The sequence below is a fragment of the Lissotriton vulgaris genome, chromosome 12 (assembly GCF_964263255.1).
Source record: "Lissotriton vulgaris chromosome 12, aLisVul1.2, whole genome shotgun sequence".
In the NCBI taxonomy this organism is placed as follows: domain Eukaryota; kingdom Metazoa; phylum Chordata; class Amphibia; order Caudata; family Salamandridae; genus Lissotriton; species Lissotriton vulgaris.
Window position 1 is genome coordinate 741,890,158 of NC_141700.1, and position 24,724 is coordinate 741,914,881.

The 24,724-nt window shown below is 45.8% G+C and overlaps 1 protein-coding gene across 1 annotated transcript in view; it reads right to left on the reverse strand.

Moving 5' to 3' along the window:
- Positions 1-24,724, reverse strand: part of LOC147678522 (extracellular calcium-sensing receptor-like) — a 74,823-nt gene that overhangs the window by 47,798 nt on the left and 2,301 nt on the right. The window contains exons 2-3 of the mRNA XM_086945667.1: positions 19,038-19,329; positions 1,420-2,250 (exon numbers count right to left, since the gene is read on the reverse strand). Coding sequence (XP_086801793.1) covers positions 1,420-2,250; positions 19,038-19,329 — 1,123 coding nt within the window. The remainder of the gene's footprint in view (positions 1-1,419; positions 2,251-19,037; positions 19,330-24,724) is intronic.

A 24,724-nucleotide genomic window follows, 5' to 3' on the forward strand; every position in this document is an offset into this window, starting at 1 on the left:
AATTACAACAAAAATGGTGTAAACCGCAGGCCTGGGCAGATGTTAGTGGCAACAAATGCAACCATAACCCTACAAGAAAGATCTTTTTAGGGCCAAATCAGACATTGTGGGCAAGTGCATCGAGCATTCTTTCATTCCCACTTGTGATCTTTTTCAAAGCCTCAAATCTTTTATACAACCCATTTGTGATCGCTCTACAACACATAAATTCCAGCATTGATGTGTCAAACTACCCCTTTATTTTAGCAGCAACATTAAAAAGTGCATGCAATATACAAAACTCACATGCCACATTTGCATACACCCCCTTTTAAATTACTCAGTCCTCCACAGACCTCCTGATTTCGTTTCTATCAAATTAAGGCTGAAGATGTCTCATTGGCTCTCAACCATGTGTCTCAAACTTTGGCAACTGGGATTCAGACCAAGGATAGGTACTGAGAATGCTTTATTCTGCTGTTCCTAATCTGAAACTATTTATTGATAAGGAGCAATTCGGACTCCCTGATCCTCTTAGACCTCCCATCTTCCGTGAACCCGTTTGTTCTACAGAGATGGCTAACTGAGCTGGGAATGCCAGGCCTAATTGTTTCATGGTTTGCTTCTACTAAATTTAGTCCCCCTTCTACCTTACATGCCCCTAGCCACCGCATCTAAGTATGGGGTTCCACATGGCTCATTGCTGTCACTAGTGTTGCTTAACACCTGTATGAAACCGCTCACCCAGTTAATCAGATCTCATGGTAGTCTTACAGTACCTTCTGGAAATTACAGCAGGTTGATTATTCTGCCAGATAATTTAGCACCTAGTTCTACCACCAATGTTTTGAAGCACTTGAAGGGAGCGCAGGCTTTGGAGTCCATGAGCTTATTCAAATTAAATGCTAATATGAAGGAGTATTTGGTGGTCTGGAACAATTTAGAAAGCTGCCAATACACTAACAGGCCTTTGTCCGTGGGTGACCCCCATTCCCCAGCTGTAAGTCAAGTCACACGGAGCAATATCAAACAGGATTCCCTCAAATCTCAGATAAATGCTGTGTCATCAGTCTGTTTTTTATGGACTCAAATGCCATGGGGAATTTCTCATGCTCAATTGGATTCTGCATTTGCCAATAATAGACTATTTTGGAATAGTATATCTGGTTCTTTCCACAGACAAGTTTACGGGAACTGCAGGTAGGTGGTCTCTTAAATATTTAGGCCCCCTCTTTTGGATCAATCTCTGTCTCAGGATTAAACACCCCATTTAGCAGTTTTTCTTTTGTATGTTAATATTTATCCCACTGTTCATTGCAAGCGCTAAGATGCATCTTAGATTTATCAAGCACTCTATCAATAATAAATCAAATTGAAAGAAATCAAATGATGCGTGTTCACTCTATGCATCTGTAAAGTTAAATTAAAGCTTATTCTTACCTGCCATGGTTGGAAATCTGAAATTTCTACACAAGTTGCATGAACAAAGGGACCGTTTGTTGAAGTACAGGTGTTCAGGTTATGTAGTGCCAAAGCCATGGCGTAGGCTGCATTATAAACATTATAGGTTGCTCGAGGATTCAATAGCTCATTGAAGATGCCGTCGAGCATAGTCAGTTTCTCATCACCAGTACATTGTTTGTTTCTAATCTCTAATAAATCAGAGAGAGTGTTGTTGTCTGACCAATTACAGTTGAAAATTGTTTCCCAAAATTCTTTAATAAAAAGGCCCTCTGAGAACTTAGATGGATTAATGCTAGTGAGATGCTCTTCAAAGCCTGGCATCTCCCCACTGTAGGTTGCAAACCCAATTAAACCAGTCAGAACCTTCTGGTACCTCTCTGTGGACAAAAGGGCAGATGTTGACCAGGCCTCACTGGCTATCCAGGTCTTCCCTGTCACATTCTGTCTCACCATTTCATCCATAATTGGGACCAGGTGGGCTTCACTAGAGAAGACAACAATAACCATAGCTGAAGAGGAATTTATCACCTTGGCAATGTGAAAGGCGTTCCTGTCAAGGCGATCTGTGATGATGCTTTCGGAAAAGGCAACACATGCCCCGGCCTTCAATAGCTCCTGCTTTATGATCTGCACACCAAGCTTACCATAGTCATTGTCTGTAGCAAGAAGACCCACCCACGTCCATCCAAAGTGAACCAGCAGCTGGGCCAACCCACGGGACTGAAAGTCATCACTTGGGATAGTCCGGAAGAAGGAAGGGAACTGGTTCCGGTCACTTAGGAGAGGACTCGTTGACAAATAGCTGATCTGATCAAAGAAATGGAGATAGTTAGTTACAAAGGGGTAACCCAGTATCCCTCAGAACCTGGGCAATGTTAAATCAAAGAAATGGAGTCACATTTTAATATACAAACAGCAGCAGGTAACTGGAAAAAGTTTATTGATCACCAACCCCTATGATTCAAGGCTATATAGAGTAATACATGTGAGAACTCAGGACTTATTTGTGGTGTACCCCTAATTTGTACATCCATTTTAACTACTAGGGCTGCTTTTCTGATTGTGCCATGGGCTCTGCTAACCAGACGCAGGACCTGTGTTCTGATTAAAAGTACATGGTTAGTTATAATTATAATGGCCAATGACAGAACCTTATAAGTCCCTAGTATATAATAAGGCAAGGGGGATTTAACCCACCAATAAGTCCCTAGTTTATAATAGTGCATGGAGGTTTAGAGGCCCAGTAGATTTCCTGCACTAGAGTGTGTACTGCTGTGTTGCCTGCTGTCATTCTAAAAGCCAACCCTGCCTTGCAGTCTGTTTTTAAAATGTTAATATATGCAAATTTGATTTTGGAATGAAAAGTACTTCCAAGGTCTCAAACCACCTTTTTTTGCATGTCAGTCACTGCTTAGGTCAGCCCTAAGTGCCCCGGGAGTAGGGTGCATCGTAACTCTAAGCAGGGACACAATAATGTTTTATAAGCACTGCTAATCCCGTTTCCTCCTTTGTAGTGAGTGGTTCCATAGGCTAACATTGAGATATTTTATTTAAGTATAAATATTGACATATGCAATCTAAACATTTACTAGTTGGTATTTTATTACGAAGCTAAATCCAACAACTTTCCACTTTTCAATTTGTAATAACTATTAAAGAAAAAAGGTTATTTCCCACTTCTGTGAGTCAAAATCCAGTTTTCCAGCTCCTCTTTCCTGATTGGCTAGCCTTTCCCAGGCTAAGATAGAGCTGCTTGATGAGGTGTGAAGTGTCCTGTCAGAAAAAACAATTGATTTCTTGAGGGTGGAGAACTTTAGCTGCAGAAGCCAAAAAGCAGTAAGAGGGTGATGGAGCCAAACTTATCTTCAAGGGGAGGATGACAGTTTGGTACCAACACAGGCTGACCGTCACATCCTGCACCCCCAGCTACACAAGAAGCCTCTGTAATTAGATTAGTAGGGGGTTGAAAGGGGTGTGCTAGTGAAACTTAGCTACACAAGTGGGTTGGCTTAGCAAGATCTAACCCCAAAGGAGAGATTTTCTCCATTCTAGATTTTGAGAGAAAAGTGCTTTCTGGGACAAGAATATGTCACACTTTGGAGGAAGTGGTCATAACTCTGGATGGCACCCATAATGTAATGTAATGTAATGTATGTGTTGTAAAGTGCACTGCTGCCTTGAGGCATTGTGGCGCTGTAGACTGCTGGGGAACCCGTCCTGGCTATCCCTGTGAGATGGTCCCTACTGGGTATCTCCAAGGTGAAACCAGGCATCCCCGGCGAATGTGGGGGGCCGTTGTAGAGATGAGGCAAGCTAATGGCCAGAGTTGCCGAGTCTGATCCCTGGTTAGAGTAGTACAAAAGGGGGTGGTGATGGACGGAGCATCTGAATCAATCAAAAACTCACACCCAGTCAAACGATCTGGGTTTAATCCATCACCGTTCTTTAGCCCACTCTGCCACCCCAGTTCAGACATGGCTATATGCAAATCAGTCTGACCCTGTGCCTCATGGGAACAGTCCAGCCCCAACTGCCAAGCCATGTCTTCCCTGGACCGGCAACAAGCTTCCGAGGACCGGTTTCTGGCATTCCAGCCATCTTCAGCCCGGCTTGCTTTAATTCAGTGGCAAAGTGAGCAAGGGACTCACATCTGAGCATACCCTGCCACACTTATGGCGGCCAAAAGCGGTACAAAAGGGGGTGGTGATGGACGGAGCATCTGAATCAATCAAAAACTTACACCCAGTCAAAAGATCTGGGTTTAATCCATCACCGTTCTTTAGCCCACTCTGCCACCCCAGTTCAGACATTGCTATATGCAAATCAGTCTGACCCTGTGCCTCATGGGAACAGTCCAGCCCGAACTGCCAAGCCATGTCTTCCCTGGACCGGAAACACGCTTCCGAGGACCGGTTTCTGGCATTCCAGCTGTCTTCAGCCCGGCTTGCTTGAATCCAGTGGCAAAGTGAGCAAGGGACTCAGGTCTGAGCATACCCTGCCACACTTGTGGCGGCCAAAAGCGGTACAAAAGGGGGTGTTGATGGACGGAGCATCTGAATCAATCAAAAACTCACACCGAGTCAAAAGATCTGGGTTTAATCCATCACCGTTCTTTAGCCCACTCTGCCACCCCAGTTCAGACATGGCTATATGCAAATCAGTCTGACCCTGTGCCTCATGGGAACAGTCCAGCCCGAACTGCCAAGCCATGTCTTCCCTGGACCAGAAACAAGCTTCCAAGGACCGGTTTCTGGCATTCCAGTCGTCTTCAGCCCGGCTTGCTTGAATCCAGAGGCAAAATGAGCAAGGGACTCACATCTGAGCATACCCTGCCACACTTATGGCGGCCAAAAGCGGTACAAAAGGGGGTGGTGATGGACGGAGCATCTGAATCAATCAAAAACTTACACCCAGTCAAAAGATCTGGGTTTAATCCATAACCGTTCTTTAGCCCACTCTGCCACCCCAGTTCAGACATGGCTATATGCAAATCAGTCTGACCCTGTGCCTCATGGGAACAGTCCAGCCCGAACTGCCAAGCCATGTCTTCCCTGGACCGGAAACAAGCTTCCAAGGACCGGTTTCTGGCATTCCAGCCGACTTCAGCCTGGCTTGCTTGAATCCAGTGGCAAAGTGAGCAAGGGACTCACGTCTGAGCATACCCTGCCACACTTATGGCGGCCAAAAGCGGTACAAAAGGGGGTGGTGAATGACGGAGCATCTGAATCAATCAAAAACTCACACCCAGTCAAAAGATCTGGGTTTAATCCATCACTGTTCTTTAGCCCACTCTGCCACCCCAGTTCAGACATGGCTATATGCAAATCAGTCTGACCCTGTGCCTCATGGGAACAGTCCAGCCCGAACTGCCAAGCCATGTCTTCCCTGGACCGGAAACAAGCTTCCGGGGACCGGTTTCTGGCATTCCAGCCGTCTTCAGCCCGGCTTGCTTGAATCCAGAGGCAAAGTGAGCAAGGGACTCACGTCTGAGCATACCCTGCCACACTTATGGCGGCCAAAAGTGGTACAAAAGGGGGTCATGATGGACGGAGCATCTGAATCAATCAAAAACTCACACCCAGTCAAAAGATCTGGGTTTAATCCATCACCGTTCTTTAGCCCACTCTGCCACCCCAGTTCAGACATGGCTATATGCAAATCAGTCTGACCCTGTGCCTCATGGGAACAGTCCAGCCCGAACTGCCAAGCCATGTCTTCCCTGGACCGGAAACAAGCTTCCGAGGACCGGTTTCTGGCATTCCAGCCGTCTTCAGCCCGGCTTGCTTGAATCCAGAGGCAAAGTGAGCAAGGGACTCACGTCTGAGCATACCCTGCCACACTTATGGCGGCCAAAAGCGGTACAAAAGGGGGTGGTGATGGACGGAGCATCTGAATCAATCAAAAACTCACACCCAGTCAAAAGATCTGGGTTTAATCCATAACCGTTCTTTAGCCCACTCTGCCACCCCAGTTCAGACATGGCTATATGCAAATCAGTCTGACCCTGTGCCTCATGGGAACAGTCCAGCCCGAACTGCCAAGCCATGTCTTCCCTGGACCGGAAACAAGCTTCCAAGGACCGGTTTCTGGCATTCCAGCCGACTTCAGCCTGGCTTGCTTGAATCCAGTGGCAAAGTGAGCAAGGGACTCACGTCTGAGCATACCCTGCCACACTTATGGCGGCCAAAAGCGGTACAAAAGGGGGTGGTGAATGACGGAGCATCTGAATCAATCAAAAACTCACACCCAGTCAAAAGATCTGGGTTTAATCCATCACTGTTCTTTAGCCCACTCTGCCACCCCAGTTCAGACATGGCTATATGCAAATCAGTCTGACCCTGTGCCTCATGGGAACAGTCCAGCCCGAACTGCCAAGCCATGTCTTCCCTGGACCGGAAACAAGCTTCCGGGGACCGGTTTCTGGCATTCCAGCCGTCTTCAGCCCGGCTTGCTTGAATCCAGAGGCAAAGTGAGCAAGGGACTCACGTCTGAGCATACCCTGCCACACTTATGGCGGCCAAAAGTGGTACAAAAGGGGGTCATGATGGACGGAGCATCTGAATCAATCAAAAACTCACACCCAGTCAAAAGATCTGGGTTTAATCCATCACCGTTCTTTAGCCCACTCTGCCACCCCAGTTCAGACATGGCTATATGCAAATCAGTCTGACCCTGTGCCTCATGGGAACAGTCCAGCCCGAACTGCCAAGCCATGTCTTCCCTGGACCGGAAACAAGCTTCCGAGGACCGGTTTCTGGCATTCCAGCCGTCTTCAGCCCGGCTTGCTTGAATCCAGAGGCAAAGTGAGCAAGGGACTCACGTCTGAGCATACCCTGCCACACTTATGGCGGCCAAAAGCGGTACAAAAGGGGGTGGTGATGGACGGAGCATCTGAATCAATCAAAAACTCACACCCAGTCAAAAGATCTGGGTTTAATCCATCACCGTTCTTTAGCCCACTCTGCCACCCCAGTTCAGACATGGCTATATGCAAATCAGTCTGACCCTGTGCCTCATGGGAACAGTCCAGCCCGAACTGCCAAGCCATGTCTTCCCTGGACCGGAAACAAGCTTCCGAGGACCGGTTTCTGGCATTCCAGCCGTCTTCAGCCTGGCTTGCTTGAATCCAGTGGCAAAGTGAGCAAGGGACTCACGTCTGAGCATACCCTGCCACACTTATGGCGGCCAAAAGCGGTACAAAAGGGGGTGGTGATGGACGGAGCATCTGAATCAATCAAAAACTCACACCCAGACAAAAGATCTGGGCTTAATCCATCACTGTTCTTTAGCCCACTCTGCCGCCCCAGTTCAGACATGGCTATATGCAAATCAGTCTGACCCTGTGCCTCATGGGAACAGTCCAGCCCGAACTGCCAAGCCATGTCTTCCCTGGACCGAAAACAAGCTTCCGAGGACCGATTTCTGGCATTCCAGTCGTCTTCAGCCCGGCTTGCTTGAATCCAGTGGCAAAGTGAGCAAGGGACTCACGTCTGAGCATACCCTGCCACACTTATGGCGGCCAAAAGCGGTACAAAAGGGGTGGTGATGGACGGAGCATCTGAATCAATCAAAAACTCACACCCAGTCAAAAGATCTGGGTTCAATCCATCACCTGGTTAGAGTAGGCACCGAGGCGAGAATTATCGAGTCTGCTGACCCTGGTCCATGACCCTGCCGCGTCGGGAATTGAACACTGGTCCCGGGCCGTTCTCTGCTTCCGGGTCTGCTGCCTCTAACCAGTGAGCCACTCCACTCCACCCTGCATCCCATTGGTCAGGGGTTCCCCCCTGCTTGACACCCTGAAACTGTTAGTAAATATGAGAGAGCTGCACAGCCCCTCAGATCCACTGCCTGAAACTACAAGGAGAAGAAGTACTGACTTGCTGGAACCCAGGCCTGCAACCTAAAGGATTGGACTTGGAAGGACCTCACCTGCTGCACACTTGGAACTGCAACCCTAATGGCTTTGTGAAGGATTAAGGTGGTGACTCCCTGCAAGCTACAAGTTAACTGAGCTCACTGTCATCATCTCCATCAAGAGGTCCCCATCTTGGACTGCGTCCAGTAGACTTTTAAGGATTTAGCCACGTATATTGTCATCCCAAAATCTCAAGGACCATCTCAGAAATTCTAGGCCTATATATTGATGCTGTGGACACTTTAAAACCTCAAGGAGGAACTTCAGGAAGAAGTTCCAGATGTTGGCAGAAGTTTGAAGAAACTTCTGTAAAAAGCTCACAAGATGACCAGGAACATTGAGGGAGTTGTAGTCCCACAGCCCAGAAGACAAACCAGAACATCTGCACCCTTGGCTGGTGCTGTGGACCACTTTCCTGTATCAAGTAACACTTCTGGAAGTAACTTTTGAGAATTTTGATTTTGTCCTTTTTTTTAGCCCTTTGGGGGCTATTTGCTTCTAAGTGCTAATTTTACTTTTATTCTTTATAAATTCTTGTCTCTGGTTCCCTACATAGGAATTTTGTTGTCAATTTGTTCATAAAACACATCATCTAATTTCTTTAATTTGGGGTTGGATTTCTATTGTGTGTTGTGCCTTACTTATTTAATGTATTGGTGTTTTTACATGTTTTACACACCTGTCTCCCAAGTTACGCCTCCCTGCTCATTGCCAGCTACCAAGGGTTCAGCAAGAGAATAATTTATTGATACCTCAACTGAACCTTTTATTGTGTTTGTGGCCTTATTACTAGTGGTAAGTCAATGATTATCTCCACGAATAATCCACTTTCCAACAGTACTTTAGAACAAAGTAAATAAATGCACATTTTTCAAATATTCAAGTTTCAGTTGATTTCCCATTTTTTTCTTGAACACCAATTGGTATTTTTTTAATTTAGTTCAGGTATTTAAGGTTGTCCACTGATAACTGGAGGTCATCCATACAAATGTGGCTTGCATTCATCAAAAACATACTATTTATTAACAGAACAGAGCTACATTGTGTTTGTTATTTATCATTATTATTATTATTTATTTAACTTATAAGGCGCACAGCTACGCGCATGAGTTTCCCGGCGCCAAGGGACAGATTTGGATTTAGAAAAGAGAGCAAATGTAGATCATTGCCAAAAGAGCCATGTATTGAGTCCTTTGCGGAAGCGGAAAAAGTTGGTTTCAGTTTTCAATGCAGCAGGCAGTGTGTTCCAAAACTTAGAACCTAAGTGGGAAAATGAGCGGCCGCCCATTTTCACCAGCCTAAATCTGGGAATTACAAAATCACCTTTGCAAGAAGATTTAAGAGAACGAATAGGGTGGTAAGCTTGAATGAGTTCCTGTTGGTATGCAGGGCCGTGCCTTGTTTGATCTTGAATATGTAGCAGAGAGCCTTGAACTTAATTCTGCTGGCAATCCTAAGCCAGTGAGGGTTATGAAGTGATTGGGAGATAGATGGCAAAGGAGTCGCGCAGCCGCATTCTGCACAACCTGAGGTTTTCTAAGAGTTGCTTGATCCGCTCCTAAATAAAGAACATTACCGTAGTACAGGCGGGAAACAACTAAGGCCTGGACCACTGTCCTCTGTGTGGAAACATGGAGCATCCAAAGAATTTTGTGGAGCCATCTTAAAATAGTAAAGCAGGTGGATGCCACCTTTACTACTTGCTGCTGCATAGAAAGATTCTCATCAATGAGAAATTCGAGGTTGCGAACCTGGGTAACAGGTTGTGGAATTGAACCCATTTCTTTAGGCCAATGTTGAGTGCCCCATGAGTTCTTCCCCTTGCCCAGGATGACAACCTTGGTCTTGTCCCCGATAGGTTTTAAAAAGTTGTTATGCATCCATTCTGAGACCTTAATCAGTCCTTGTTTAAGAACTGAAATGTTGCCATCTTCCGAAGTCGAGAGAGAAAAAAATGTTTGCGTATCGTCGGCGTACGAAAATAACGTGAGGCCAGCTTTCTCCACAATAGTGGCCAGGGGTCTAACATAGATATTAAACAATAGAGGACTCAAGATAGACCCCTCGGGTACACCGTACGCTGAAGAACACATTTTGGAAGAGGGTTGTGCAGAAAAGAACTGGAAGGTGCGGCCATTTAGGAAGGAGGCCAGCCAAGCCAACTCCCAGAGACCGAAGAGATGCGAGAAGGATGGAATGCGACACCGTATCAAAGGCCGCACTCAGATTGAGTAATATGAGTGCAGATGTTTTTCCGAGATCAATACAGTGACACAATCTCTCTGTAACTCCCAAAATCGTTGTTTCAGTGGAGTGATTGGCCCTAAAGCCAGATTGAGAGGGATGTAAGAAGCCCGAACTTGCCACAAAATGGGTAAGCTGTGTATTAATATGTCTTTCCAGAACCTTAGAGAGAATAGGCAACAGAGAGATAGGCCTGTAATTTGATAGTTTAGAAGGGTCAGCTCCAACCTTCTTTAAGAGTGGAATGATCATTGCATGTTTCTACTCAGGTGGAACAAGAGCCTCTCTCAAAGAAGAGTTAAGAAGCTCCTTCAAAACACAAAGGGAGTCCCAACCAAGTCGTTTCAGAATTTTGATTGGCAAGGGATCGCGCGGGGAGCCCGATTTGATACTTTCCAGACAAAGAGCAAAAGATGTGTCATCAAAAGGAGACCAGACAGCAAGTTTAGCTGCGGAGTCAGACACGCTACTAAAAATAGGTTTGGGGAGCAGAATGGATTCCCCTGAGGAAGCTGGGGAGCCCAGAGAATCATAGATAAGCTCAACCTTTGCAATGAAGAACTCCGCAATTGAGTCACATTGCGCCTCATCTAGAATCGGTGGAGTAGGGACAGTGTCAGAGCCTGTCAACTTCTTTACCACTGAGAAGAGCGTACGGGAGCAATTTTGGGCATGTGTAACAGTATTAGCGATGTAGGTGGCTCTTGCCAATTTACATAGTTTGTGATATTCTCTGAGGGCGCCTTTATAGTCAACTTTACAGGCAGGAGAATAGGAACGCCTCCATTTCCTCTCCAGGACCTTACATTTAGATTTCATGGCTTTTAAGTTCTCTGAAAACCACTGAACTGGAAGACGGTGAGGCAAAGAATATTTGGGCACCAAAGGAAGAGAAGTATTAACAGCAACAGTAAGCCAGTTTGAAACAGCCTAATCGAACAAGGGTAATGACAAACTGGTGTCTGGCAAGTTCTTAGATAGGAGAGCATTTAAATCTTCAACGTTGAGTTTGCACTAACGTTGAAAGTTTCTGTGAGTATCTGCACAAACTTTGTTTCCAACCTCCGGGAGTGACAAAAGGAATTGAACTGCAAAGTGGTCAGACCACTCCAGGAGGGAAGCAGAAAAACTACAGTTAAAGGGGAGATTGGAAAGAATAGGGTCCAGTAAGTGCCCTGCCACATGTGTAGATCCTGAATTACATAGGAAAATATTAAGGGCTTCTAAGTCGGATAAAAAGGATTTACTAATATTACATTGCGGGTCGTCTAAATGCAAATTAAGGTCACCAAGAATGGTGAAATTAGCAGCTTTTAACAACAGGGGGACAATGGCATCAGAAAAAGAAGTGGCCCATGTACTAGGATTTCCAGGGGGACGGTATATCAAGAGGCCCGACAAATTCAGCTGAGGATTAACAGCAAGTTTGAACTGAGCAGCTTCACATCCCTGGAGGGGCAGAGTTTCACATTTACAGCTATAACTCGTTTTAAAAATAACTGCACTGCCTCCTCCTTTCCCTATGTCTCTGTCCTTTCTAACCATAACATAGTCAGGAGGAAGGGCCACAGCGACATCAGTCCCTGGTTTCAGTAAGAAACAAAGCATTGGGTTTCTCAGCATTAAGAAAATCGAAGATGTTATTTTTATGTTTCGGGAGGGACCTGCAATTAATGCTCCAAAACCGCAAATCGCGAAATGCATGGGTCGATGTTTTAAAACGAGTTTTAGTATGATGGCGCGCTATCCTCATAAACTTAATACTAGTCATCCTTCCCAACGAGAATCCACAGTGAGGGCATTTAAAGCCATGCATCGGAAGAACACATGTTTTACATTGGGAGGATGGCCAGTGTCTGAGAGCCTTTAGATCAGTATCAGTGTAACTAAAACTATTAATGTTACTTATGACGCTTACCGGGTTTAGGACAGAGTTACTGGGTGCTGGGCGCGGCAGGTCGTGGACGGGCGCAGATGGGCTTGCCTCTGACTCTCCATCGGCATGCCTGCTGCGCGCGTGCGCGCTAGCATCTGCCTGTTTAACCCCTTCGCTGCAGCTACTATTCCGCCGCAGCGCTAAGGGGGAGGCGGGGCCGCGCTAGGTCCCGCGCTGGTGACGGAACCGCTCCGTCACAGCCCGCGGGTGAGCTGTGCTTGTAACGGAACGGTTCCGTCACAGCCCCGCCCGCTCTTCAGAACGTCAGCGCAGACGCGGATTTCGCGCCGCGCAGGTGCCGCGAGCGGGCCGTGACGGAACCGTTCCGTCACCAGCACAGCCCACCCGAGGCTCGTGATGGAACGGTTCAGTCACGAGCATGGGAGGGGTTAAGTAGCAGCGCAACGACTAGTGCAATAACCAAGATGGCGCTCACCCGAAGCCCCGAAAGTGAGAAGGGACTATCAGTGAGACGTCATCAGCCTCGAAAACGAGAGAGCAGCAAAAAACACAGAAGTGCAAATTACATCAACAGTAAGTTTTTAAAAAGGTATTTTTACCCTACATGCGCCGTGACTCGCTCCTCGCTCACAGGCTGAGTGGTCGCTCCCAGTGTCTCTTGCAGGCATCTGGTATTGTTGCGCTGCATTGCTGGAATTGCTTTTAAAAGCGCCTTTTCATTTGGTTACATTTCGCCTGCTGTGTTGATTATATCGTAGCGCTGCATTGCTTGGACTGCTTTAAGTGTGCCATTTCATGTGATTACATTTCGCCTGCTGTGTTGCATATTTCCGCTTTGCTTCGTTAGCGCTTTATTAATTAATCTCCCACTGCTGTTTAGTCCTGTTAGCGCGTTTGACTCTAGCGCTCCGCTGTGCTCCCCCCTCCGCCTCCATTTTGTTTGTTGTTGTCCTCGTGTGCCCGCCCCGCCTCCCAGCTGAGACGCCCTCCCACAGAACAGAAATAGCGCTCCTCTCCCTACATGCGCCGTGACTCGCTCCTCGCTCACAGGCTGAGTGGTCGCTCCCAGTGTCTCTTGCAGGCATCTGGTATTGTTGCGCTGCATTGCTGGAATTGCTTTTAAAAGCGCCTTTTCATTTGGTTACATTTCGCCTGCTGTGTTGATTATATCGTAGCGCTGCATTGCTTGGACTGCTTTAAGTGTGCCATTTCATGTGATTACATTTCGCCTGCTGTGTTGCATATTTTCGCTTTGCTTCGTTAGCGCTTTATTAATTAATCTCCCACTGCTGTTTAGTCCTGTTAGCGCGTTTGACTCTAGCGCTCCGCTGTGCTCCCCCCTCCGCCTCCATTTTGTTTGTTGTTGTCCTCGTGTGCCCGCCCCGCCTCCCAGCTGAGACGCCCTCGCCCCTCCCCCTCCACCTTCCATATATGACAGGAGTTCCCGCGCGCAGCGTTTACGCGCAGCAACCGCGCCCAATCCGCGCCAAAGGTGCGCCAAAGGTAAGCCCGTCTACGCCCGTCCGCGCCTGGACCGCGCCCAGCGCCATACCCCCTGGTCCCTGTCCCTCCCAGCCCTCCCGCATTACCTACGATGCCGCAACCCTCCTAGCCCTTAACCCCGGTCGCGCCCCCAATGCGTCCAAGCAGCTCCTGGACACACCCATGGACCTTTCTCCTGCTACTCCTGCAAATTCAGCGGCACCGACAACTACTCCGCTACGACCACTCCACAGACTCCCGACCCCAACCACCTACAATGCATCCTTCTCAACACCCGCTCGGTCCACAGACACGCCATTGACCTATGGAATCTACTAGACACCATCTCTCCAGACGTCGCCTTCCTAACAGAAACATGGATGAACGCTTCCTCCGCCCCAGACATCACCATTGCCATCCCTGAAGACTATAAGATCACACGCAAGGACCGTACCGGCCACACAGGAGGAGGAATCGCTATCGTCCATAAGAAATCCATCCGCATCTCAACCAGCTCTGACGCCAACCTCGCCAACTCCGAACACCTTCACTTCCAAATCCACATCGACCCCAAGACCACACTCAGAGGCACCCTCCTCTACAGACCACCAGGACCCCGCGCAAAATTCAGTGAAGACATCACAGACTTCATCACTCCACACGCGCTCCCCTCCAAAGACTACATCCTTCTGGGAGACCTCAACTTTCACCTTGAAAAGATCAACGACCGCAACACCACCACCCTCTTGGACAACCTCGCCAACCTCGGACTTAAACAACTAGTCACTTCCCCCACCCACATCGCAGGTCACACACTCGACCCCATCTTCACCTCCAGCAATCATGTCTCCTTCAGCCACACTACGGATCTCCTCTGGACTGACCACAGCTGCGTTCACTTCACCTACAACAAGCCAAAACCCACCAACCACCTCCAACCAACTCTGCAAAGAAACTGGAACAAAATCACCACCGACCAGATCTCCGCATCGCTCCTTCTAAACACCCCAGCCCACTCTTCTAACCCAAACCAAGCCGCCGCCAACCTCACCCTATGGTTATCCAACACCGCCGACACCTTAGCACCACTGAAAAAACGTCAAAGCAAACCTGGCAGCAAGAAGGCCTCATGGTTCAACGATGATCTTAAGAAGTCCAAGAAACTCTGCCGCTCCCTTGAAAAGGCCTGGAAAAAAGACCCAACCACTAGCACCAAGGACGCCTTCAAAAACGCCACCCGCACTCACCACCAACTAATCCGAAAGGCCAAGAAAGCAGCATTCAAGGATCGACTTGACAACAACGCCCACAACAGCAAGGAACTTTTCAACATCGTCAAGGAATTTTCCAATCCCTCGGCCAACTCCAACGACATCACCCCCTCTCAAGCCCTCTGCGACTCCCTAGCCTCATTCTTCCACAACAAGATTGCAGACATCCACAACAGCTTCGACAACCAACCCGGAGACCAACCCACCCAACCATTTGCTGAACATTCTCCCCCCGTGAACACCCTTAACGACTGGAACCCAATCTCCACTGAGGACACCATCCGCCTGATGAATTCCATCCACTCAGGATCCCCCACAGACCCATGTCCTCACCACATCTTCAACAAAGCAGACTCCGTCATAGCACCGCACCTCCGAGACATCATCAACTGCTCCTTCAACTCCGCCACCTTCCCGGAAGACTGGAAACACGCTGAACTCACCGCCCTTCTGAAAAAACCCACAGCGGACCCCACCGAACTAAAAAATTACCGCCCCATTTCGCTCCTTCCATTCCCGGCCAAAGTCATCGAGAAAGCTGTCAACAACCAGCTCGCCGCTTTCCTCGAAGCCAACAAATCCCTCGACTCCTCACAATCTGGCTTCCGAGCAAAACACAGCACTGAGACCGCCCTCATCGCAGCAACAGACGACATTCGAACTCTACTAGACAATGGAGACACAGTCGCCCTCATCCTCCTCGACCTCTCTGCAGCATTCGACACAGTCTGCCACAGCACCCTCTTACAACGCCTCAATAACATCGGAATACAAGGAAAAGCACTTGAATGGATCACCTCGTTCCTCACCGGAAGAACCCAGAGAGTCCGCCTTCCACCATTCAAGTCCGAGGCCACTGAAGTCATCTGTGGCGTACCACAAGGATCCTCACTCAGCCCCACCCTCTTCAACGTATACATGAGCCCCCTCGCGGCCATCGCCCGCCAACACAACCTCAACATCATCTCTTACGCGGATGACACTCAACTAATCCTTTCTCTCACCAATGACCCCAGCACCGCCAAAACTAACCTACACGAAGGAATGAAAGAAGTTGCCGAATGGATGAAACAAAGCCGTCTGAAACTGAACTCAGTCAAAACAGAAGTCCTCATCTTAGGTACATCCCCCTCTGCATGGGACGACTCTTGGTGGCCGGAAGCCCTTGGAAAAGCACCCATCCCGACAGACCACGCACGGAACCTAGGCGTCATCCTGGATTCTTCACTCTCAATGAACAGACAAGTCTGCGCCGTATCCTCATCCTGCTTCAACATTCTTCGCATGCTAAAAAAAACATTTCGCTGGATCCCCACCGAAACCAGGAAAACAGTCACCCATGCTCTGGTCACGAGCCGACTGGACTACGGAAACACCCTCTACGCAGGTACTACCGCTAAACTCCAGAAGAAACTCCAACGAATCCAAAACGCCTCAGCCAGGATCATATTAGACATCCCGCGCAACGAACACATCTCTAGTCACCTGAAAGACCTCCACTGGCTACCCGTCAATAAGAGAATCACTTTCCGACTGCTAACCCACGCACACAAATCACTCTACGACATCGGACCAGAATGCCTCAACTCACGACTGTCCTTCTACACCCCCTCCCGCCAACTACGTTCTTCCAGCCAAGCCCTCGCCACTGTACCTCGCATCAACAAAACCACCATGGAAGGCAGATCCTTCTCATACCTGGCTGCTAAAACATGGAACTCACTCCCCGCTTACCTGCGCCTTACCCAGAACCACCTAGCATTCAGAAAGCAACTTAAAACGTGGATATTTGACAAGTAATCCTCCTTCCCTTCCTAAGAGCCTTGAGACCCTCTGGGTATGTAGTGCGCTATATAAATTCTCTGACTTGACTTGACTTAAGTGCAAAGCGTTTCTAAAATGAACAAAAAAGAAGCAGAACGCTCCAGTATTTGTTTTACAGTGCAAGTATGCGGCATAATTAAAAACAGACTCTAAAATAAGCACAATCAGCAAGGGGTTCGGTTGATCTCATTATATTACAATTTCTTTAAGTCCTTTTATCGGAAGCAAGGCAAAGTAATGATTGGTAGTATCTTCTAAAGTGTAAGGAGTAAATGTCTTTAGTAAATTATTGTTTCTTGTATATGGCATTCACTGGTGTAAATCAGCAAGTTCCATTTTTTGTCTGGGTATTTTCTTATAGCCATTACAATGGAAAAAGCTAAGGACTCATCCCCTTCGTTAGGGAACTCCCCTGGGAAACCCGACACGCCTTATTTACCGTCATTCGGACCAGTCACCGAAGAGGAAGTGGCAGCAACGTTGGCATCCACAAAGAGTGGCGCCCCCAGTGACTCAGTTCCCATACGGTTCGTTAAAGACATCACTCGGACCATAATGGCCAAACTCACTGCCCTCATTAACACCTCGCTAGCCCAAGGAGAGGTCCCGCAAAGCTGGAAGGAGGCAGTCGTCAAAGGACTCCTCAAAAAACCATCGCTAGACCCCGCAGACCTATCCAACTATAGACCTATCTTGCTCCTCCCCTGGATAGGTAAGGTCGCCGAGAAGCTTGCAAATAAAAAGCTGTCACACTTCCTAGAAGCAAACCATCTCCTCAAAAACTCCCAGACAGGCTTTAGACCAGGTCAGGGCACTGACACCGCCCTCCTTGCAGCTGTAGAGAAGGCCAGGGAAATCATCGACACTGGAGGATCAGTGGCAGTGGTCCTCCTAGACCTAAGCGCGGCCTTCGACACTGTCAGCCACCAGGTCCCAACCCAGCGTCTGGATAACATCGGTGTGAAAGACAGCGCGTTGAAATGGCTCACGTCCTTTCTCTCCCGACGCTCCTTTCAAGTCTGGGAAGGAGAATGCCGCTCCCCCTCTATCCCCCTCCGGTGTGGTGTGCCACAGGGCTCATCACTGAGCCCCACGCTTTTTAACGTGTATATGGCCCCACTGGAGGAGCTGGTCTCACCATTCGGAGTCACTATCGTCAGCTATGCTGACGATACTCAGCTGGTGGTAACGCTCTCCCACCCCAAGCTAGAGCCCTCTAATCTCCGGGATTGCCTCTCCAACGTCCATCAATGGATGAGTGACTCAGGCCTTAAACTAAACTGGTCAAAAACAGAGATCCTGCTCCTAGGTCACAAAACCATGAGCCTCCCCTCCAACCTCTGGCCCGCCTGTATGGGTGAACCCCCTACTCCCAAGACAGAGGTTAAGAGTCTGGGAGTATGGCTAGAGACAGATCTCACCTTCAGGACACAGGCAAGAAAAACAGCCGGCATCTGCTATGGCCTACTGAGATCATGCAGAAAGGTGCTCCCCTTACTGCCATTCCAGTCCCGACTTCTGCTGAGTCAAGGCTTAATCTTATCCAGGCTGGACTATAGCAATGCCATTTACCTCGGAGCACCGGAATCCACTCTCCAAACACTGCAAAAGACCCAGAATGCCGCAGCCCGTCTACTTACGAACACCCCAGCCAGAACATCAGCCAAACCAGCTCTGAGGAAACTACATTGGCTCCCTGTTAGGGAAAGAGTCGCCTTTAAGGCCCTCTGCCTGGCCCACAAGGTTCTGCACAACGCCGGCCCCCCAATTCTGAACAACTGGATCACTCCATATAGACCGACGAGAGCGCTTCGGTCAGAACATGGAAACCTTATCATGGTCCCCAGGGTGAAGAAGGTCCGCATAGGTGGCCGCCGCTTCTCGGTCAACACAGCAAAGAAATGGAACGCGCTCCCCCCGAATCTCAGAGCTGAACCAAACCTCCTACGATTCAGGAAGTCCCTCAAAACCCTACTTTTCCCCTGATTCATCAACAGCTTCTTTTTGCTCCTTCCCTTGGGAGTCCGAGGTTTTAGCGCTGGGATACTCGCGGGTGACTACGCGCTCTATAAAAACCTAAAATAAAATAAAATAAATAAATGGTATTTTGCTGCGGCATGGAACCCTGTGTAAAAGGCTGCCCCTTTTACACAATTAATGAAAAAATGAATGGTACATGTAAAGATAATGGAGTAATACATTATTGGCACAGGCTTGGATCTGGATGAGCTAGATGTGCCTGGATGTTGTTCTTGGCTTCTCGATTAAGGTCTCATACCTAAAGATTGCTGGACATTTGATGTAACACAGTATTCAAAGGGTGCTTTTCATAAAGAAATATTCATAAATGAATGTGTGGTGTTATACAGGCACCTGCTATTGGTGTGATATCGATCCACAATACATAGAAGTCAGATCTGACAAATGCACGGATATACACCCTCCTTCAGGCACTCACCTGTGGGTAGCCATAGAGACCCAGCACACGTGCCATTAGGATTGAGTTTGAGGAACCTGCGTCACCCACAATTCCTACAAGTGGAAGATCCTGCTGGCACCGGTAGTTGAGAAGGAATTCTTCTTTCCCTGTAAGAATCTGGAGGGTCTCCTGCAATACCAGTTGGAGCATTGTACAGGAGTCATAGATTTGGAATCCCAGGGTGATATTGGGTAAGATGTCAGGCGTTCCATTAATTTGCTCAATTGCAAAAACCATCGCCTGGAGCCACTGGATATTTTGCACACTGAACCTTAAAAGAAGAGCAGTGTAAAACCACCTACACATCCATAGAACATGCTATCATCATCATGCATTTGTTTCAGTCAACACCATTACCCCCTGAAGAGCATTGTAATCAGAAATACCCTCCCACTTCCTGAAAGTCCAGTAACACTTTTTATCACAGTACACAAACAGTGGCACTTTAAGCAGGTCATTAAAGGGTGATGAATGGAGCTTTCTGGATTATCTATTATGTTGGTGCTGTCTAGAAATCCTTGCTATTATTAAATGGATTGCCAATTTGCCCTTATTTACACATTGCCAGAAATGTTGCAATGTGAAAGTTATCGTTTGTGCATTGCACTTTTATTTCCAAATATGTTCAATAGGTTTAGAACATGTGCTCAACTTCAATATACTGAAATGTAGTGACGAACATCAGCATACTGAAATGTAAAGGTATTTTATGTTACACTATTTAACAGAGGTTTCAAAAAATTCCATTATAAGATTAATCTCATTTACCTCACAATAACAGTATCTCATCCTTTGCTCAATTTCCACCTTCTCTCTTCTAAAAACAGTACATTTATATGTAAAGAATTTTGCAAAAATCTCTGTTTTAGCAGCTTCTCATTTAGTTAAGTTTTGAGGAATTTTCATGGTGACTATCACATTCAAATTAGAGATTCTTTGAGACACTGGGCAATCTTTTATTAGGATTTTAAGACTTAAATCACATACTTGTATTACTCTGATAGTGTCTAAGGTAAACTCATTACTAAGACAAAACCTTAAATTCAGAACATCTCAAGTTCTTCCAACTCTCAGTTGAGTGCAAGAACCACAATATTATCATTTTAGGGTGTTTTGATCTCCTCTCAGTTTAAGGAACCCTTAATAATGTATTTAGAATGTAGCTGTCAATGTCGTCCCAATAGAATAAGAGTGGGGCAACCTTGTTATAGCGTATTAGGAAACTGCTGTGCAAAAAAAGAAAATGGACACTCATATCTTCTGGTTATCTGTTGAAAAACAGCCACATATGGGCTGCCATAGGCCCCTTAGACCACTGGGCCCACATTGATAGCAACACCCCTGCAATCACCCCACTCATAAAGGATTATTTAACTTTTCCTTAAAAACCATCATGCAGAAAACTGCAAAATATGGGTATTAATCAGCATTTCTCAAATAAAATATTGCTATTTCCATCCATCCAACACAGAGTTTTTTTTTTGCAATGCCTTAGTCTAATGGACTGTACGCTTAATAAATGCCTATTATTATTGTATTTACTTTGCACAAATAAGCCTAATTGGCAAATGCTGTTGCTATGATCAATTATTTAATTCAAGTATTCTGTTGAGTTGTGTATTCAATTATACAGCTATTTTAATGCTATTCTGGTCTCTCTCTAACACAAGTAAAATCTCTTCTTCTACAATGCATATCACTGTTGTCATGTAGAGGCTTCTTCCTCTGATGTCTTAGCCCATCAACCATATTTTTACATTGGAAATTCTATGTCACCCTCCTGTTGTAGACACTACACCATCCTGCATCCCAGTAAATGGGTGATCAAATTACAATATCACGCAAAAAGCATTATACTTTAGCATCATTTCTGGGAGCAGCCGTTCCCTTTGAATGTCTGAATCGGTGCTCCAGAAATCATTTCAATTAAAAAAACAAAGAACCAGATTTCAATAATTTTGAAGTAGCGGTTCTGACAATTGGCAGCCAATTTCCCCTGTCATTACCGCAAGCCCCTCTTCTTACACACTCAAAAGGAACAAAAATATCAAATACACAAATGAGTCATCCAAGGATGGCTCAATGACTAAAAAGAGCCCATCAAATGCTTTCCCCGTTCTCAAAGCTGTACTTATTGTCACATTTATGGGTTAATTGCACTAAGAGACAGGTTGAAAAAAGTTGTAAGATTGCCATTAACGTATTGTAACCTGTCTTATATTTTTGCAACGTGACCAATGTAGTTATAGGTTGCATCACAAAATGTCTAGTCACATGGGTCACAGACCAACCTGTCTAATGCATAATAACTCAAAGGGTCACTATTTGTGGACCAATATTATTAGCTACTAAATAGAAGGAATGTGGCCAGCAAGAAGAAAACTACCATCTATGTCTTTGCATTTATTCTTTTTTAAACCAGCCAGATTTCCTTGAAGAAATTAGTCATATATTTTTTTTAAGTTTCCTATTTGGGAATTTATGTTGAGAAGAAGGTAGTGGTCCCCACTACCAGCTTCTGCTGGGGTCACCTGACATGATCCACAAAGAGAAGGTGAGTCTAGGGATGACTTTCCCTTTGAGAGCTAAATTCTATTCCTTTGAGGTGTCTGCAACAGATCAATGGTTTGCAACTGCAGTAGCAAAACATTGATATATACAATTGTGACTTACAATTTGGAGAGAACACCCTTTTCACATTCCATACTAATTGTGATACAGAACAGTTTCAGCATGATATGGAACTCCTGTGGAGGTCCACATAACATAATAAAACAAAAATACATAATATGTATTAAAATCAATATGAATCACCAAGCTAATACATACATCTTTTTAAAACCATTGATTACTATATAAGGTGACAATACGCAGAGCATCATGTAGAGCATGTTAAATAACTGAAGTTCTATAAGTACAACCTTTAAATAGGGTAACACATGGAGAATGATCAAAAATGCATAAACATCACATAAAAATGTCCATGATTCTAAAACCCTTTATACTATCTGCCATACATCTGACCATAGATGCATGCTTGTTCCCAGCTGACACTAAAAGGGGAAACTGTGTGCCATAGTAAAAAACAACAAGTATAACATAGAAACTTGATCAATTTGTATTTGTATTTTATTTATTTGTAAAGCGCTAACATTCATCCTGAAAGGACATCACGGCGCTGAAGGAAGTTGCAAGTGATTTGACATCAGCTCTGATTGAAAGTTATTGATCTGGCCTGGGAAAGAGGAATGTTTTCAATTGTTTCTTAAATGAGACAAAGCAGTCATTTGTTCTAATTTTAGGGGGTAGCTCGTTCCACTTTGTTGCCGCAATGTGAGAGAAGGCCCGCTCTCCCATCCTGACAGTACGAGCTCGGGTGATGACTGCTCTTCCTAACGTCATAGATCGTAGGTGTCTAGAGGGTTTATGAAATCTGACCCTGTCGTGTAGGATGGTGGGGCCTGTGCCGTGGAGTACCTTATGAGAAATGCACAACAGCTTAAAGATGGCTCGTTGCCGCATTGGGAGCCAATGAAGCTCACGCATGCAACTTTTAGCTGAATCATATTTTCTTTTATTGCAGATGGCTTTAGCAGCGGCATTCTGAACCAGCTGTAATTTAGAAAAGAGATAATCCGCCATTCCTACAAACAGAGAGTTACCGTAGTCCAGCCTACTCATCAGTAGTGACTGGACTAAGGTTTTCCTGCAATCCGTTGGCACCCAGGGGAAGACACGTCTAAGCAACTTCAAAAGTCCAAAGCTCCTTCCACAAGTTATAGAAACATGGGATTTCATGGATAAATCCCTATCCAGTGTTATACCTAAGTTTTTTGCTTTAGCAGTGGGGTTGGGAGGCAAACCCAAGTCACTTGGCCACCAACTGTTGTCCCAGGCCTGTATGCCTCTGCCGAACAGTAAGATTTCGGATTTGTCGGCGTTTAGTCTAAGACAGTGGTCCTGCATCCAGGTTGCTAATTCGGTCAAACAGTTCGTGAGTCTAGTTTTGGAGTCATCATTTCCATCAATGGTGACCATCAATGCATTCAATATCCTGTCCACAAATGGGCAATGTGCATAGTGCAACATACAGGGTGTAAAAAATACAAAATTAAATTTTCTAAAACAAACTTAAGAAATAGGTATTGCATTAATTTAGGACAACCACCAGGAATGATCCAGGTTCCTAATATATATTTTGAAAAGATCAAAACTTTTTTGAACCACCCACCTGACACGCACTGATTCCAAAATAGATGTTCCAAAAATTGATAAATCTTATTGCATATCATTTCATCCGTTGGAAACAATACAAATTTGCATACCTCCACGGCATAATGAAAGATGTTGTTAGGAAACAAAGGCCTAAAAACTGACAACAAACATTTTCTAACACAGAAAACACAAATACAATGTGGTACAGATCTTGAATATAACTATTCAGCACAGATAGCACACATATTTTGCGAGTCTCAAAGGCTTGTCTAAATTGCCAAACTGGTTTGGTAAATGGAAAAAACATTTTGTGATTGTAAACCCTGTGATTTTGTGAGTTGCAGGGTTTGCGATAACAAAATGCCTTTGTACTTCTGGATGTTTGTCTTTACATTTGACAATATGTTTAACGTTGTACATAGAAAATATTAAACTGTTTCCATTTGATGTGAGTCTACATACTTTCTTGACAATTAGCAATACTTCATAATGTGCAATTCTGCAGTATTTTCATGTTAACCACACAGTTCCAATGTGAAGTTCTCCTATAGCTGAAGTTCTGATACATTTGATCTAAGACTCCAAATAAAAAATGAAGTACTAAATGCACATTTCTTGAGATTTCTGATGCAAATCTTTCAACATATCCTCAGCTCTTCTCTAGATGTTCCATCTCAACACTCACCAGGTGATACCTTAAGAGCTGGATACACTGTAGTTTGAAATACTGATAAGAGGTGAACATCATACTTTTAATACCATAAGAAGGTGGATGTGTAGTTTGATAAAGTGAGTCCGTTCCGATTAATATCCCTAAAAACTTCTATCAGTAAACCTCACAATTGAGGATATCTTACTTTTTCTCTGAAATCCTCCCTCATACATACACCTCTTTCAGTCCCTTCCTTATTATAATCAAAAACCTAAGATTGAGCTTCAATAGGAGAGGGACTTTGATCTTACTTGGTTGATTACTTTGTGGCCTTATTGAAGAGAACTACGAAGGGGTTGGGTAGCTCTCCCCACTTTCAGCTGTGGGGGACACATTTTGGACCTGGTGTCCTTGGTGTGGTTTCCCCAGACTTTTGGGCCCCAGATCTCTTGCTTTGCTGACTTTATTTTGCTGGCTTTAGGATTCTGTGCTCTTCACCACTGCTGACCAATGCTCAAGTGCAGAGGTATTTTCCCTAGAACAAGGTAACATTGACATGTCTACAATTGGAACATTGAATGTACTTATAAATCACTAGTAAAGTACACTACATTTTCCCAGGCCCTGTACATTGAATGTTACTAGTGGGTCTGCAGCACTGTTTGTGCCACCCGCTTCAGTAGCCCTTTAAACCTGTCTCAGGACTGCAATTGCAGAGCCTGTATGTGCAGTTCACACTGCCATTTTCAACCTGGCAGGTTACCTCACTTTCCAGGCCCAACCCTTTCTCTTTTACATA